Source organism: Furipterus horrens, unplaced genomic scaffold (genome assembly GCF_987537825.1).
Source record: "Furipterus horrens unplaced genomic scaffold, mFurHor1.1.pri manual_scaffold_13, whole genome shotgun sequence".
NCBI lineage: Eukaryota > Metazoa > Chordata > Mammalia > Chiroptera > Furipteridae > Furipterus > Furipterus horrens.
Genome location: NW_028327183.1, coordinates 45,173,243 through 45,190,538, shown reverse-complemented (window position 1 = coordinate 45,190,538; position 17,296 = coordinate 45,173,243). Strand labels below are relative to the sequence as shown.

The 17,296-nt window shown below is 48.8% G+C and overlaps 2 protein-coding genes across 2 annotated transcripts in view; both read left to right on the top strand.

The window, feature by feature from the left end:
- Window positions 1-1,510: 1,510 nt before the first annotated feature.
- On the top strand, window positions 1,511-9,216 carry C5AR2 (complement C5a receptor 2). The gene is made up of 2 exons (XM_090260219.1): window positions 1,511-1,576; window positions 7,538-9,216. The coding sequence occupies exon 2, from the start codon at window positions 7,552-7,554 to the stop codon at window positions 8,572-8,574; it is 1,023 nt and encodes a 340-aa protein (XP_090116345.1). The 5' UTR covers window positions 1,511-1,576; window positions 7,538-7,551; the 3' UTR covers window positions 8,575-9,216.
- Window positions 9,217-16,727: 7,511 nt separating this feature from the next.
- Window positions 16,728-17,296, top strand: part of DHX34 (DExH-box helicase 34) — a 37,693-nt gene continuing 37,124 nt past the window's right edge. The window contains exon 1 of the mRNA XM_090260104.1: window positions 16,728-16,791. The gene's annotated coding sequence lies outside the window, so the exon portion shown is untranslated. The remainder of the gene's footprint in view (window positions 16,792-17,296) is intronic.

Here is a 17,296-nt window from a genome sequence, read left to right as displayed (position 1 = left end):
GTATGTGTCTCTCCAATTTAGTTTTTATTTTAGTCACCACCTGAGAATATGTTTATTGATTTTAGAGACCGGGGTAGGGGGACAGAGAGAGAAAGAGGGAGAAATATATCGATGTGAGAAACATCGATCCGTTGCCTCCTGTACCTGCCCCCACCGGGGATAGAACCCAAAACCTAGGTGTGTGCCCTGGCCGGAATGGAACCCGCAACCTTTCTTGGCATATGGGACGACAGACCAAATAACTGAGCCCCCCGGCCAGGGCAACATCTTCCAATTGTAAAGTTGGAAGACTGAGGCCCACAGAGGAGACAGGAGTTATCCGTGTCCTGCCTGGCTCTGAGGCCTCAGGCTCTGCGGGCAGCAGCCTTGTTTTTTTGTGGAGGACATTGTCACCGGGGAGACCTAAGGTAGGGGGCTCGCCTTCCTCGGTTCTTGCTTTGCTTGCAGGAGACAAGTTCAAGGGAGAGACAACACGTAGCGTGGAAGTGAGATAGCAAGTTTATTTATGAAAGACTCTTCAGCCCTGGCCGGGGAGCTGGTTGGTTAGAGTATCGTCCCATTTCACCAAAGTTTCAGGTTCGATCCCCAGTCAGGGCACATACAGGAAGCAACCAATGAGTATTAATAAGTGGAACAACAAATCGATGTCTCTCTCTCTCTCTCTAATCAATAAATGAACGTTAAAAAAAAAAAAGACTCTTCAGCTCAAAGCTGCAAGCGGGCGCCCGTCTAGTCTGAGTGCCCCACTATTGGGGTTTTAGGGGTTTCGCGCTTGCAGCCAGTTTCTAGGTCCCCTCTCCTTCAGACTTCGGGATTAATGCAGCTTCAAACGCTTTCTTCCCCAGCTAGTGGAACCGACACACACAGAATGTCAAGGGTGTACCCCCCCGCCACCCCGTGCTATCGTGGCGTTTATTGAGAGGTTCAGGGTGCCAGGCAATCTTATCGAACCGGACTCAGGATGGCTGAGTTTATGGGTGACCCGCGTCTTCCTCCCCGTCCCTGTCTTGGTTTACTATCTATCCTGCCTAACACACATGACCCTGAACGATCTTCCTCAGAACATGAGAGGAAGCAAAATGTTTATCTGTCCTCGGGACTCTGTGGAGGGCAAACAGGAGGGACTGGGTATGTCCTCGGGAGCTGGGAGCGGGGAGGGCGGGGAGCAGGCAGTGGGTGGTCGGTGAGGAAGACCTCGGAGGGGCCTGTGGGGACAGCCAAGACGCCCAGGCCTCACAGATCAAAACCCAGGCAGGTCTGGCTGCCAGGAAGCTGGTGACACTGAGTCTGGGGTTGGGGACACTGTCAGCGGTCCACCCACCCAGCCTTCCCTGGCCGCAGCTACCGCCCCGTGATTTGGGATGTGTGAGTCATCCAGGGCACTCCCATTTTTCCCGGTTATGAAGACCTGCTGTGCCCCACAGGAGTCCTGGCAAGCAGCACACACTCCCAGGCACCCACCCGCCAGGTACAGACACTCCGGAGAGACCCCAGGCCTGCAGGGTCCTGGCTGTGGGTCCAGATCCTGCTCCCAAGTGACACTTTGGCTAAATTGGGGACCCTCTTGCAAGAGACGGTAAGGATGGAAGGAAGGAGGGAAGGTTGAATGGGTGGGGGGCGTTTCGCAATCTCAGCCTAGGAGACACCTTCTTTTCAGAATCTGGGCATCGACGTGAATTGGAGGGATGGAATCTTAATCACTATCACGCGGGAATGCACACCAGAAACCCAGTCTCTTGGATAGACGTGGGCAGCTCAGCAGAAAAGTTTTGTAAAGGACCCTACCAGAGCGGCACACTCGGGGGTTCAGGAAAGTCATTCTCATACCTGCACCCGCTGGAAAATTCACCAGATGGTCACGTGGCCCGTTAACAAGCCCTTCACTCAGCCATTTCACTTAAGAAATGTCCTTTAACTTTCTTGTCCTGAGTAATGTACACACAGAAAGGCATGCACATCAGGACCGGGCAGCTCAGTGCACCTCCAGGAGCTGAACACCCAGGCACTGGCCCCTGGGATCAAGAAAGCAGGAGCCCAGCCTGAGTTCCCCTTTGGTCCCCACCCCTTGTCACTACCCAGGCCCCACAGAATTCTCTTGCTCTTTAAAAAAAAAGAAAAAAATATTTTATTTATTTTTAGAGAGAGAAGAAGGGAGGGAGAAAGAGAGGGAGAGAAACATTGATGTCAGAGAGAAACACTGAGCAGTTGCCTCTTGTTCGCACCCCAACCCGGGACCAAACATGCAACCCAGGCATGTGCCCTCATGGGGAATCGAACCCGAGACCTTTCGCTTTGCGGGATGACGCCCAACCCACTGAACCACACCAGTTAGGACTCTCTTACCCTTTTTTGAACTTTATGTGAATGCGTTCATCCAGTAAATTCTCCGGTGTGTGTGGCTCTCTCCCCTCCACAGGACACCCATCCACGTTCATTCTCATGGTCATGCAATATCCACGGTGTGTTTATTCATGCTCCTGTGGGCGAGTATTTGGATGCCTTCCCATCTCGGGCTGCTGGGAACATCCAAGGGCGTGTATTCCGGTCTCGTATGGTCAGTTCTGGTAGCTTGTGCCCCGCAGTTTCCCGGAGCAGCAGTTCCAGCCAGACCGGCTGATAAACAAACACACACAAGCTTTGTATCAGTGAGGAATGGGTAGAAACCTACGTGACCCCTTAGCTTCTCTGTCCCCCAGTTTCCCTCTTCATTCTTTTACTTGCCAAATATCAGCTACTCACCTGCTGTGTGCCCGATGCCAGACACAGCAGGGAAGAGCTGGCACTCTGGGAAGTGGGGATAATGTTCATAATGTTGCATTCTGGGAAATGGCGATCATAGTGACAACTTATTTCATAGCGTTGTTATAAGGGTGACCCCTGGTACTTAATAGGTGGTCGAGAAATGTCACCCATTATTTGAATTATTATACCATAATAATCATGGTAAAAAATAATCATGGTAATTATGTTTTATATGTGATATAAGCATACAAATAGAATTTATTGTCTAAAATAAAAATGTTACTCATTGATGATCATTAAATGACCTTTGGTCCGAGGCTGTGGGCTGCTTTGGAAGCCAGTGTGAAGACAGGAGGTGACGTGTGTGCAGGTAGGAAGATGGACCTCACTGAGATCTACCACATTTCAATGCTCAGTAGCCTCTCGTGGCCACTGGCTACCATGGTGGACAACTCAGAGCTAGAATTCCTTCACAAAATTCTAACACGGGACAGCCGGAGCCCTGGACTTCCGACACTCCGAGGTTCTGGCGGGACTTTCTAGAATCCTGTGATTCAAACAGTCCATCTATGACTAACACTGTAGAATCCCTTGGGTCAGTAACCTATGATTCCAGCGTTCCGAGAGTCTGTGATTCCGACGCTCTAGTCTTCAGAGACGGAGTCTTTGACCTAGGTCAGGGGTCAGCCAAGTTCTGCCCGCGAGCCACCTCCGGCCCCCTGTTTGTTTTTGTAAATAAAGTTTTACTGGAACATGGCCATACCCGTTCAGTCTGTGGCTGCTTCGTTCTTCCGGGAAGATTGAGTAGTTGTGACAGAGACCACAAGGGTCCTCCTGACCAGCAGAAATCTCAGATATACTCTCTGTTCCTTTACTGAAAAAGTTACTGACCCCTGATCTGGATAGTCAAAGACCCTGAGATGGGTGGCGGTTTTACAGATGTTTACTTAATTGTTGTCCTTGATAATTTACACATGAAACATCCCATAATAGGACATAGTGTTCACATTCAAAAGCGACCGGTTTCCCCCCCTTAGCCATTCGCCTCTTCAGGCTTCTAGATTTCCATTAAATTGCCGAACTGCATCCTAGTTTGCGAAGGGGGCGTCAAGTTTCATTTATTTATTACTTAAAACAATTGTAAAATATGCATAATATAAAATTCACCATTAGTGACATTTAGTATAGTCATAATGTTGTGCTGAATGTTCCCATTTCTGTTTGATATATTAAAAGGGAAATAACACACACAGACTGCCTGAATTGCTTATCCACAGGGAATGTTGTGGGTTTTAATTGCTAAGAGCTTGGGAAAGTAGTGGCTGGGGGCAGGGATGGATCTTAGGGTGGGGAGAGAGGGTGAGCCTGTATAGCAGGTACTGGTGACAGCCTCTGACACGAGGGGGAGAAACAGCGATGGGCTGCCTCTCGTGCGCCCCCAACTGGGACCCTGGCCCGCAACCCAGGCATGTGCCCTGACTGGCAATCAAACCGCTGACTTTTTGGTTCGCAGGCTGACACTCAATCCACCGAGCCACACCAACAACAGGACAGGTCGTGAGTTTTTAAAGCCTATACATTTTCACCCTAGTGATGGAAATAACATGAAAACAGCCCTGACTGGGTACTCAGTTGGTTATAGTATTGTTCCAACGTGCCAAGGTTCGGTCGCCGGTCAGGGCACATCCAAGAAGCAACCAATGAACGCATCAATCAGTGAAACAGCAAATTAGTGCTTCTTTCTCTCTCTCTCTCTCTCAAATCAGTACATTAAAAATTTTTTAAAGTAACAAAATAATATGAAAGCACAGTGCCAAACTTCAAACAGACACACCAAAGTGGCTTGGCCTCTCAAGGGCTACTTAGCTTCTAATTGACCTAAGGCAGGGTGGAGTGGGCAGAAGGGAGTGCCCCAACTCCCCCTCTGCCTTTCCTGTTGTGACAACCCTTCCTGGAGCTCTGGGCAGTGCCAGCCAACCCACGGAGTCAGCAGGGAGCCTCGGGGGCAGGCCACGCTGACACGTCTGCCGTCAGCCTCGCTCTGGGCCAAGTGCTTTATTCACACCTCAAGGCCCCAAAGCGGTGAGGTAGGCTCACCTGGGTGACTCTCATTTCTGAGACAAGGAAACCAAGAGAAAGACAAGCCGAAGTGGAACTGAGTCACAGAGCCTGGGTCTGCTCAGTGCCACCAGCTACCCTGTCTTCTACTTCTCCTGGGTCTAAGGTTTTTGGATAATGTTCTAAGGCCTGGAGTTCTAGAGCAGGGCTAACACAGTTTGAAACTCAGCTCTGTTACTTGCTTAGCTGAACAATCTTAGGTGAGTTACTAAACTTCTCTATGCTTCGGTTTCCTCATCTGCAGAATGGGTATAACAATGGTATTAAAATCAGAGGGCTGTTATGAGGATTAAACAATATGATACTTAAGGGTGTTTGGAGCAATGTCCAACACGTAACACAAAGTGCTCAATAAATGATGGTTTCTAATAATAATATTAGTAATCAGTCCTAGCTGGTGTGGCTTAGTTGGTTGGAACATTGTCCGTAGACCAAAGGTCACAGGTTCAATTTTCAGTCAGGGCACAAACTCGAGTTGCAGGTTCGATTCCCCAGTTGGGGTGCATACAGGAAGGCAACTGATCAATGTTTCTCTCTCACATCAAAGTCTCTTTCTCTCTCTCTCTCTCTCCTTTCCCCTCTCTCTAAAAGCAATGAAAAAAAGGATGTCCTCAAATGAGGATAAAAAATATTAATAATCATAACAACAATAGATATTACTATTGTTATGATAGACCATGTTGCTTCTCTGCTCAGTAGCCTCCCATACCTCCCATGTCACATGGAATAAAAGATAAAGTCTTAACTGCCCCATGTGGCCCTTTATAGCTCTGTTCTTACCTCCCCCAACCCGCTCACCTATTTCACTCTGGCCACACTGATGTTCTCGAAGGTCCTTGAACATGACCATCACACTCCTACCTCAGTGCCTTTGCACTGGCTGTTCTCTCTACCTGGAGCTCTTCCTCCAAATCCCCCATACAGCTCCTTCCCTGATCTCCTTTATGGTTTTGCTCAAATGTCACCTCCTCAGAGAAGCCCTCCCTGACCACCCATTTACAATTCCAACATAGCAAATTACAAACTCCCTATTAGATTCTGTGCCCTCCCCCCACCTTTTTGCCATAGCATTTGTCACCTTCGGAAAAACTGGGTATTTGGCTTATTTATTCTTTTCCTGTCTGACTCCTCCCACTAGAGTGGCAGCTCCAAGGGAAAAGAGGTTTTGGCCTGTCCTGTCCTCTGCTGTGCGTCCAGTGGCTGCAAAGCAAAAGGTCAGGAGCTGTGCTGAATGAATAAAGATGCTGTAGAGATATCAACATATTACTTTTCCTGTTTACCTAACACTATCATTACTTTGAAAAATTGCTACACTTGGCCTGGCTGGTGTGGCTCAATAGACTGAGTGCTAGCCTACAAACCAAAGGTTCGCTGGTTCGATTCCCAGTCAGGGCACACACCTGGGTTGTGGGCCGAGTCCCTGGTTGGGGGCGTGTGAGAGGCAACCACACATTGATGTTTCTCTCCCTGTCTTTCTCCCTTCCTTCCCCTCTCTCTAAAAATAAATACAATCTTAAAAAAAAATAAAATTAAAATTAAAACTGCTCCTCTAGGATTCTAGAAATGTTCCATTTCTCTACCTGGTTGCCTGTTACCAGTTGTGATCAGGTTGTGAAACACAGAGAGTGCTCCTGTGTGAGGTGTGTGCTTTGCTGTCTGCGTGTTTTACTATGAGTGCATGTATGTTTTAAAAAAGATGAGAAAATTGCTCCAGAGTTATGTTTCCATTACATCAAGATTAAAAAAAAAAAAAAAAAAGACATGAGGAAGAACCAGGTCAAATACTTTTGCTGTGAATACATATTGAACTTTCCCTCTCTTGATGGATATTCAGATTCTTAGAGAGGAAGGGAGAGGAAGAGAGAAAAACATCAGTTTGTTGTTCCACTTATTTATGCATCATTCGTTGAGTCTTGTATGTGCCTTGATGGGGGATCGAACCCGCAACCTTGGCATGCCATGACAACACTCTAACCCGCTGAGCTACCTGGCCAGAGATTCCAGTACTTTAAATTCTAGAATTCTATCTTGCTAACAGGTGAGTGTTCTAACATGTCAGTGCTCTAGAACTTCATTGTCCAGTAAGGTAGCCACGAGTTACGTGTAGCTATTTAAATTAATTAAAACTAATGAAAAATGCCAAGTTTAGTTTCTCAGTTGCCTTGGCCCCCTTCAAGTGCTCAGTCACCCCCTGTGGCTGGCAGTTCCCACGGTGAACAGCACAGACAGAACATTTCCATCAACACGGCCAGCTCCACAGGGCAGGGATTTCCACTGGCTAGGGCTCTAATAGTGTCATATGCTGGAATCCCAAGATTTTGAATCACGATAGTGATTGTAATATTCCAGACTTCCGAGATGCTCCTAAGCCGAGGTCCTAACATTGTCAAGTGTTAGAATTCTAGGATGATCCCCAGCTGGTGTTCTGACACTAGCCTTCCAGAATTCCAGCATGCTAACTGGGGTTCTAGGATAGAATATTCTAGAATTCCAAGACGCCGACGAGCCAGGTCCAACGGTAATTCTAGAATCCCAACATTCGAACACAGCGGAGTTCTAACGTTGTCCTAGCCCGGTTTGTAAGATACCGACGGGCTGGGGTTCCTCGGCGAAGGATCCCAGCGGGCGGCGGAGACCTCTCGTCGCTGAGGTTTCCGGGCTTTTGTCTCCCGTGCAGTGTCTGGGGCCTGGATGGAGAACACGTCCCTCGCTGACTACGGCGACTACGCGGACTACGGCGAGATTTCGGACGACCCCGTGGACTGCGCTGGCGGCGCCTGCGGCTCCAGCGAGGCCCCCCTCCGCGTGGCCTCTCTCTCGCTGTACGCCCTGGTGTTCGTGGTCGGGGTGCCGGGCAATGCCGCCGTGGCCTGGGTGACGTGGAAGGAGGCCCGCCAGAGGCTCGGCGCCACCTGGTTCCTGCACCTGGCCGCGGCCGACCTGCTCCGCTGCCTGTCTCTGCCCGTCCTGGCGGTGCCCCTGGCGCACGGGGGCCGCTGGCCCTACGGGGCCGCGGGCTGCCGCTTGCTGCCCTCCGCCGTCCTGCTGAGCATGTACGCCGGCGTCCTGCTGCTGGCCGCCCTCAGCGCGGACCTCTGCCTGCTGGCCCTGCGGCCCGCCTGCCGGGTCGCGGCGCGGAGGCCGTGCGGCGTGCGCCTGGCCTGCGCGGCGGCCTGGCTCTCGGCGCTGCTGCTCACCGCGCCCTCGGCCGCCTACCGCCGCGTGCACCAGGAGCGCTTCCCCGCGCGGCTGCTGTGCGTGCTGGACTACGGCGGCTCGGCCGCGGCCGAGGGCGCCGTCACCGCCGCCCGCTTTCTCTTCGGCTTCCTGGGGCCGCTGGCGGTGGTGGCCGGCTGCCACTGCGCCCTGCTGTGCCGCGCGGCCCCGCGCCGCTGGCCCCTGGGCACGGCCGTGGTGGCGGGCTTCTTTGTCTGCTGGGCCCCCTACCACGCGCTGGGGCTGGTGCTCGCCGTGGCCGCCCCGCACTCCGTGCTCCTGGCCCGGGCTCTGCGGGCCGAGCCGCTGGTCGTGGGCCTCGCCCTCGCTCACGGCTGCCTCAACCCTGTGCTCTTCCTGTACTTCGGGCGGTCCCAGCTGCGCCGATCCCTGCCAGCCACATGTCGCTGGGCCCTGAAGGAGTCGTGGAGCAAGGAGGAAAGTGCGGTCAGCCAGAAATCCACCAGCCATGACCTGGTCTCGGAGATGGAGGTGTAGGCTAGAGGGGGACCGGTCTGTATCCTCTTATCCCGTGTCACAACGCTGGCTTCAGGCAGAGGGAGATCCAGGGGCTCAATGATATTGTCACTTATTCCTTTATTCACTCAACAAGCATTCCTCATGCACCTGCTATGTGCAAAGCCCTATTATAGGCACTGGGTTGGGGCAGTGGCCAAAACAGACACGAATCCCTGCCCTCAGGGAGCTGACAGCCTTGTGGAGGGAGAGAGACAATAACCAAAGAAGTAAAGAAATAGGGACTATGCTGCTTGGGTAAGGTGATATTTGAGCTAAGATCTGAAGACGGGAGGGAGGAGGCATGTTTAAATCTGGAGAAAAGTATTTCAAGCAAAGGGAACAGCAAGTGCAAAGGCCCTGAGGCAGAATGTGCTTGGCATAGTCCAAAGGTCAGTGAAGAGGGCCATGTGGATGGAGCAGAGAGAGCAAGAGGGAGAGTAGTGTGAGATGAAAGGAGAGGTGCAGGGGTGCGGTTGGGGGACAGACTTGGAAAGCTTTCTAAACCATAACGAGGCATTTGGGGATACATGGAAGTGTTCTGGGCTACCATTACCAGATAAAATACACAATGCCCGATTAAATTTCAGCTTCAGATCCACAAAACAACAGGGTGGTATTTTTGTTTTTTGTTTTTAGCTTGAGTATGGTCCATGTAATATTCGACACATCCTTATATTAAAATTATTTGTTGTGGATCTGAAATTCAAATTTCAGCAATCTGTAATGTGTTTGTTTTCTAAATCAGGCAACCCTATATTGAGCAGAGAAGCGTCCTGATTTGACTTAGACTTTAATAGGATCCCTCTGGGTGTTGGTGGGGACTGACTATGGCAGAGGGGAGAGGGAGGTGAGGAGCTACTGCAGAGGTTGATGGTGCAAGAGGTGACAGTGACTTGAATGAGGGTAACAGCAGCACCGCTGGTGAGAAAGTGACTGGTTATGGATCTATTTTGAAGGAAAGGCCATGTCCAAGCTCCATAGCTTAGTATTCAAGACCTCCCTTCACCGCAGGACATGCTTATATTCTAGGTGCGCGGCCCCTGCCATAGCCAGAATAATGGCCCCAAAGATGTGCACATCTTAATCCCCTGAACTTGTGACAAAAGGGACTGTTCAGGATCTTGAGATGGGAAGATCATCCTGGATCATCCAGGTGGGCCCAATGTCATGATAAGGGTCCTCATAAGAGGGAGGCAGGAGGGTCAGAGTCAGTAGCAGGAGATATGACAATAGAAGTAGATGTCAGAGGGACATGAGGAAGGGGCCACAAGCCAAGGGATGCAGGCAGTCTCCAGAAGCTACAAAAGGCAGGGAAATGGATTGTCTCCGAAGCCCCCTGAAGGGACACAGACTCACCAATGCCTTGATTTCAGACCTCTGACCTCCAAAATTTACTGAATAAATTTGTGTTGTTTTCAGTCAATAAGACTGCGGTGACTTGGTACAGCGGCCACAGGAAACTAATACAGATCCTCGGGGCCGTCTGATTTTCCCACCTCTGGGCTTTTTCTCAAGCTGGTACCGCTGCCTGAAAAACCCCGAAGGTCTATGCTGCCCACTCAGTCTGGTAACCACTAGCTGTCTGTGGCTAATCAAATTTAATTAATCCAATTAATTAAAATTAACAATTTAGTTCTTGGTTGTACTAGCCACAGTTCAAGTGCTCAGTAGCTACATGTGGCTGGTGGTGACCATATTGGGTGGAGCAGATACAGAATATTTCCATCCTCATAGAAAGTTCGACTAGGCAGGGCTGCTCTAGAATCTCACCTGTTCAGATCTTTCAAATCACACGGAAGTGTCGCAACACTACCCATAGATTCTCCTTTCAGGTAATTTTTACAACCCAGGGAGGTGGGGGAGATGCTTCATTTTATAAGCTGAGGCCCAGAGCGGGGAGATCATTTGCCCAACATCACACAGCAAGGAAATTACAGAGCTGAGATCTGATCCCACGTTTACTGGACTCCAGTGCCCATGCTTTTCTTAATCACCGAAATTTTCCTTCAGTGCCTTGCTCAAATGATGCTTTCTCCAGGGAGCCCTCCCCAATTCATCCTCCTCCCTAGGAGGAAGTAGTGCTCTTCTCTTTTCTAAGTTTCTGGAACATAAGTTCCCAGCTAAACTGTAAATTTCCCAAGGGCCACATCTGGGCCATTTCCTTTTCTTTTAAGTCAGTTTTCTTTTTTCAATTGCACTTGACAGACAATATTATATGAGTTTCAGGTGTACACTCAATAACTAGACATTACATAACTTATTAGGTGATCATCCTGATAAATCTCACACCCATCTGACACCATACATATCAGAATATTATTGACTGTATTCCCTAGGCTGTACTTTACGTCCCCATGACTGTTCTGTAACTGCCAACTTGTACTTCTTACTCCCGTCACCTCTTTCACCTAATCCCCCCCACCCCCCTCCCATATGGCAACCATCAAAATGTTCTGTGTATCTGTGAGTCTGTTTCTGTTCTGCTTGTTCATTTATTTTGTTTTTTAGATTCAATTGTTGATAGGCATGTATTCATTACCGTTTTATTGTTCATATTTTTGATATTTTCCGTCTTCCTAAAGAAGACCCTTTCACATTTCATGTAATACTGGTTTGGTAATGATGAACTCCTTTAGCTTTTTCTTATCTTGGAAACACTTTATCTGTCCTTCCATTCTAAATGATAGCTTTGCTGGGTAGAATACTCTTGGTTGTGGGTCCTTGCTTTTCATCACTTTGAATATTTCTTGCCAATCCCTTCCAGCCTGCAAAGTTCCTGTTGAGAAATCAGCTGACAGTCTTTGGGAACTCCCTTGTAGATAACTAACTGCTTTTCTTTTGCTTCTTTTAAAATTCTCTCTTTATTTTAACCTTCTTCATTTTAATTATGATGTGTCTTGGTGTGGGCCCCTTTGGGTTCATCTTGTTTTGGACTGTCTGTGCTCCCTAGACATCTATTTCCTTCACTAGGTTAGGGAAATGTTGTCATTATTATTTTTTATCTCATTTTTAAGGCACAGTAAGTCTTAATTTTATTTTATTTTATTTTTGATTTTTAGAGAGAGGGGCAGGGAGAGAGAAAGAGAAGAAGCAAAACATCAGTTGGTTGCCTTTTGTATGTACCCAGACCAGGTACTGAACCTGCCACCCAGGCATGAGCCCTGACCAGGAACTGAACAGGAGACTCTTCGGTTTGCAGGATGATGCCCACCGGCTGGGGCTCTGTCATTATTTTTTCAAATAGGTTTTCAATTTCTTGCTCTCTCTCTTCTCCTTCTGGCACCCTCATGATGCAAACGTTGGTATGCTTGAAGTTGTCCCAGAGAATCCTTACACTATCTTCATTTTTGTCAAATTCTTTTTTCTTTTTGCTGCTGTGATTTGGTGTTTTTTGCTTCTTTATATTCCAGATCGCTGATTTGATTCTCAGGTTCATCTACTCTACTGTTTATTCCCTGTAAATTATTCTTCATTTCAGTTAGTATATCTTTCATTTCTGACTGGTCTTCTTTTACGGTTTGTTTGTCCCTTTTTTACGCTGTTGAAGTTCTCACTTAGTTCCTTGAGCATTCTTATAACCAGTGATTTGAACTCTGCATCTAGTAGATTGCTTGTCTCCATTTTGTTTAGTTCTTTTTCTGGAGTTTTGTTCCATTCTTTCATTTGGGACATGTTTCTTTGTCTCCTTATTTTGGCAGCGTCCCTGTGTTTATTAGGTAAAGCTGCTACATCTCCTGGACTTGTAGAGTGGCCTAATGTAGTAGGTGTCCTGGAGTGTCCAGTGCCGTAACGTCCCTGTTCACCTGAGCTGGGCATCCAGGTGCACCAGCTCTCCTGCCTCTGTGTAGGCTGTGTACACCCTCTTGTAGTTGAACCTTGATTGCTATTGGCACGTCAATGGGAGGGACTTAGGCCAATCAGCTGCAAGGACTGGCTGAAACTGCTGCGGAGGATGAGCTGTGCCGGGGCCCACCCCACGGAGCAGGAATTACTTCAGTGGAGCTCTGGTGCCCGCTGACTTTGCGCCTTGAGTGTGTTGCTTGTGGAGGTGGTCAGGTGGTGCTTCAACTTGATCTAAAGCTGTCTACTGAGTGTGATGGCTCTGGGGTCTCTCGGGAGGGGCAGGCCAAGGTCAGCTGCTTCCTATATTCTGCCAGGGGGTCTCTGGGCATGAGCTACAAAGTGATCTGCAGATGGCTGCTACTTGTGCTGGGCTTGGGACTGCCCAGGAGAGGCCAGGCTGCGAACCAAGGTTGGCTGCAGCTAGTGCCAGGTCTGGGACAACTTAGTAAGAGGTATGGGGCATACTGAGCCCAGGTGCTGCTTGTCTGAGAGACCTTAGGAAAGTCTGAAACATGAGTCAAGACAGGGCATTTGGATGGAAGAGCCACTGGAAACAGCTTGGGTGGGCCCACAAGTTGGGTAGGGCAGAGCCTCAGGGAATCACCAGGGCCTGCCAACAGTGTGAGCCGGGTTGATGGAGACTCAGATATGGCGCCTGCCTGTCCGTTCTGTGTGGGGAGGGCTCAGCAAAAGTACAACGGCCTCTGCAAGAACTTCTGTTTCGGAGAAAGCTGCCCTTGCAGCCCTGGCCCTGAAGCCAGATGATTTCAGTTCCTTCCCTTGTGCCCCTGGCACCTTTTGAACTATTACCCCAGAGCTGGAGCTCAGAGGAAGTGAGTCCAAGTAAACCCGTGTGTGGGCCCTTTAAGAGGAACTGCCTGGAACTCAGAAAGCCCTCTTTCTCCCTCAGCCTCAAACCCCATGCTTTTTGCTTTTTAATTCATTCATTCATTCATTTTAGAGAGAAGGGAAGGGAGGGAGAAAGAGAGGGAAACATCTATGTGAGAGAGAAACATCAACTGGTTGCCTCTCGCCCGCTCCCACCCGGGGATCTCGTCTGCAAGCCAGGCGTGTGCCCTGACCAGGAATCAAACTGGCGACTTTTTGGGTCACAGGCTGGTGCTCAATCCACTAAGCCACACCAGTCAGGGCCCCACTGGTCTTTTATAGCCAAAGTGATGGGAACGTCTCTTCCTGGCACTGGGACCCTGGGCTGGAGGGCATGGTGTGGGGCCACGACCCTGTGCTCCTCAGAGGAGCCTAAGATATGCCTCCCAATTTTTATCCGCCACGTGTGGGCGTGGGACCAGCCCATTCCATGTCACCACCTCTCCTACCCGTCTTGATGTCGTTTCTTCTATATATTCTTAGTTGTAGGCCTTCTATTCAGCTAGGTTTCAGGCGGTTCTGAATGGTGGTGGTTCTGTGGTTTAGCTGTAATTCTTATATGATTGTGGGGAGGTGCAAGTGCTGCGGTTGCCTATGCCTCCATCTTTACGGGATGGACCACTTTGATTTCTGTCTCTTCTCCACCCATCCCAGGCCTTAAAAGGAGCCAGACCATCTTTATGTGTCTTCCCCTTATTTTCTTCCCACTGGATTGTGAGATCCCTGATTGTGGGGATCTCTATATTGCTATCTTTTCTTTTCCTTTATCTGATACAGGGACACATAGTAGGTCCTCAACAATACATATGTTATTGCTTGCTATTTTGTTCAGAATTCTCATACATAAATTATTAGGACTAAGCCTGCCTTGTAGAATAAATTATGTCCTGGGAGAATTCATATAATTTCATGAAAAGTGTGTGTTGTGGGATCCTGTTGTTAATCCATTGGGGGTCAGGTGCCATTGAGGAGAGCTCTTCTTCGATACCTTTTATAAAAGCTCTTCGTTTTTTTTTGAAATTTGTTTTCATTTCTTATTGCATCATCCTTCCCTTTTGATAAGCAGAATCAATTTCATAAGTGTTTTCAAACATATTTCTGTGTAACTTTACATAGAAGTCCCTCAGTCATTAAAAATAATCTTTCTTTGTTGCTTTTTGTAACTTCCCTTTTCTGTTGTATGTTTAGTTTTTACCATGAATGTATTGATTTCCTTAGATTTCCAAGGGACTAGGACTTGATGATTTTTCTAAGAATTAGTGTAAAATTTGCTACTCAATCATAATTTGTGACTTTTACCCTGATTTCATAGTTCACATTACTTGATTACGTCCTCCAAAAAAATGTGTAGTTCTCTTTTACAGATTTTAGGCAGAATTCTTACTCGATTTCTTTTCCTCCTTTGGATAATGACCTGTGAATTGACCTCTCTATAGTCAACTTGTGTCCCAAAGATTTGTCAAAAGTTCAGAAATAACAGAAGTAAAACCAATGAATCACTGAAACAGTAATTAATAAAAGCTTATTGTACACCCATCAAAAGCCAGTTTGCAAGGGAGCACTCAAACCAAAATATGGAGTGAGTCTAAGATGTGTATTGTTATAAAGCAGCTTATATAGTGAAAAGCAGTGAGTGTTTATTTTTCACAGTGATTGCTTATAATACTAGAATTGCCTTAAATAATACTGAATTGGTCAGTGGTTACCTCATGCCTACCTTGCGAAATAGTTCAAATTTTGCTTATGATTTCTGACGCATAAGCAAGAAATGAGTCAGGTTAGTCTTGCAAAATAAGCTCAATTTAGCTTTGTATGACTAAACTGGTTATTTCTGCTTATGGAATTTGCAAGCTCGGTCTCTGTTTGTTTTTTATTTTAACACAACCAGCTTCCCACTTGACACCCAATACATATGTCCAATACATAACTTCGCCATAATATGATGAAATGGAAACTCTAGATTTGTCTTTCTCTGCATTTTGCAGATCTCAGTTGATGGCAACTCCCTATCTCCAGGCACTCAGGTCAAAGGGGGTCATCCTTGATGCCTCACTTTTCTTTCACATTCCGTGGCCAATCTATCAGCCAATCCCTCCCGACTCTACTTTAAAATATCTTCAGAATGCTACCACTTCTCATCATCTTCCCTGTCCAGCCACCACAATTTTTCACCTAGTCCAGCAGTCTCCTCACTGGTCCTTTTTTCTCATCTTGGTTCCCTATGTGTCTATTCCCAACAGAGGAGCCAGAGAATTCTGGTAAAATCTAAGTCAGATCATGTTTCATGTTCCTCTGCTCACATTCCTCCCAGGGCTTTCAGCTCACACCTATCAGAAGCCGAAGTCCTGGCCGTGGTGTATGATCTAGTCCCCCTCCTTCCCTGCTATTTATTCCTCCACCTTCACTCCAGCCACAGAAGCCCGCTTGCTGGTCCTGGAAACCAGCAGGCCTCAGCTTTTCCCATCTCAGCTTTGGAGTTGCTGTTTCCTCTTCCTAGAAACCTCGCCTATAGGGGCCCCCATGGTTTCCTGCCTCGCTTTTTCCAGCTCTCTGCTCAATGCTACTTTCTGGATATCTCTAACCAGGACACTCCTCACCCCTTTCCTGCTTTGTTTTGCTCGGTAGAGAAGGCGGTACTGCCTGGCAGTCTGTTTACTCTGATCTCTGCGTCTGTCTCTCCTGTGAAAATGTGAGCTCCAGGGAGCAAGGGCTTCATCTGTTTTGTTCACCGTGGCATCCTCAGCGCCTAGAGCTGACTCCAGAACTGAAGGCTGCACCTTCTGAACGGCAATATTATCCTACAGTAAAAATCTAACATTTCTACAGCACCTATATGTACGGTAGTGAATAAAACGATTTATGTATCTCATGTATAGTTATTAATCTATTTTCCCAACACTCTTAAAAAGTAGGGTTTACCCTGCTACAAATAGGAAAGCTGAGGCTCAGTCTGGCAATGACTGGCACGTGCAGGACTAAAGAGGCACTTTTCCTTTAGTCATTCAACAAACACCGACTCTGATCCCTGTGGTGGCCTCTGGAGAACAGGAGCTCCAAGGCCGGAATGCCCCCGCTATTCAAGTAGCTAGGGAGTTGGATTTTTAGTGAACTGATTGAGTAATTATACATTAATAATTATAATGAATAACTCTTAGGGGTGTTTTAATAGTGTCCGCGCTCCGGCCACCTCCCTCGTCGGGTTAAACTCCCAGCGCCTATGCCACGCACGGCGCGCGTGGTTGTTCTGGACCCGGGGGCGGGGCGGACGGGGGGCGGGGCGGACGGGGGGCGGGGCTCAGAGCCAGTCTCCGCCGCAGCGCCTGCACTGGCCTCCAGAGGACGCAGCGCCAGCCGGGGCTCCGCCCAAAGCGAGGCGGGGCAGGAGCGTGCGCAGGGGCAGGCCCGCTTTCGGGCTCGTGAGGGCCGCTGGGACCGGAAGTTCAAGTTTTCGCCTTGATTTTGGAGGTGAGGGGGTGGGGCGGCTGCGTGGGTCGGTGGTAGTGGCGGCCGGAGTCGGACACGGTCGCGGGCAGCTTGGGCGCGAGCTGAGGGGTGGAGGGAGGTCCCGAGATGAGGAGATGTACTGAGGAGGCCGGGGTCCGGGAGAAGCGGATGGAGATGGAGCCTGAGCGTCCCCGAGAGTACCTGGGGGACTGAGAGGACCTAGACTGAAAGAAATGGGGGCACGAAAAGCTGCGAGAAACTGGGACGGGAGAAGGGAAGCTGAAAACTAGAGAGGTCGAGGGCAAAGACCTGATGGGTGCCACCGAGAGAGGCTCGCAGAGCCCACGAGGGAAATGTGATCGCACAGGGAACCTGGGAGATGCAGGGAAAAGGCCATCGTGGAGACTAGCGAACAGGACAGGTGCCATGGAGGAACGAGAGACTGAAGCAGAGAGAGACACCCCTAGATATAGAAAAAGGGAGACAGCGAATTAGAGAGGACCTGACAAAAGCTGACGTGAGCGGG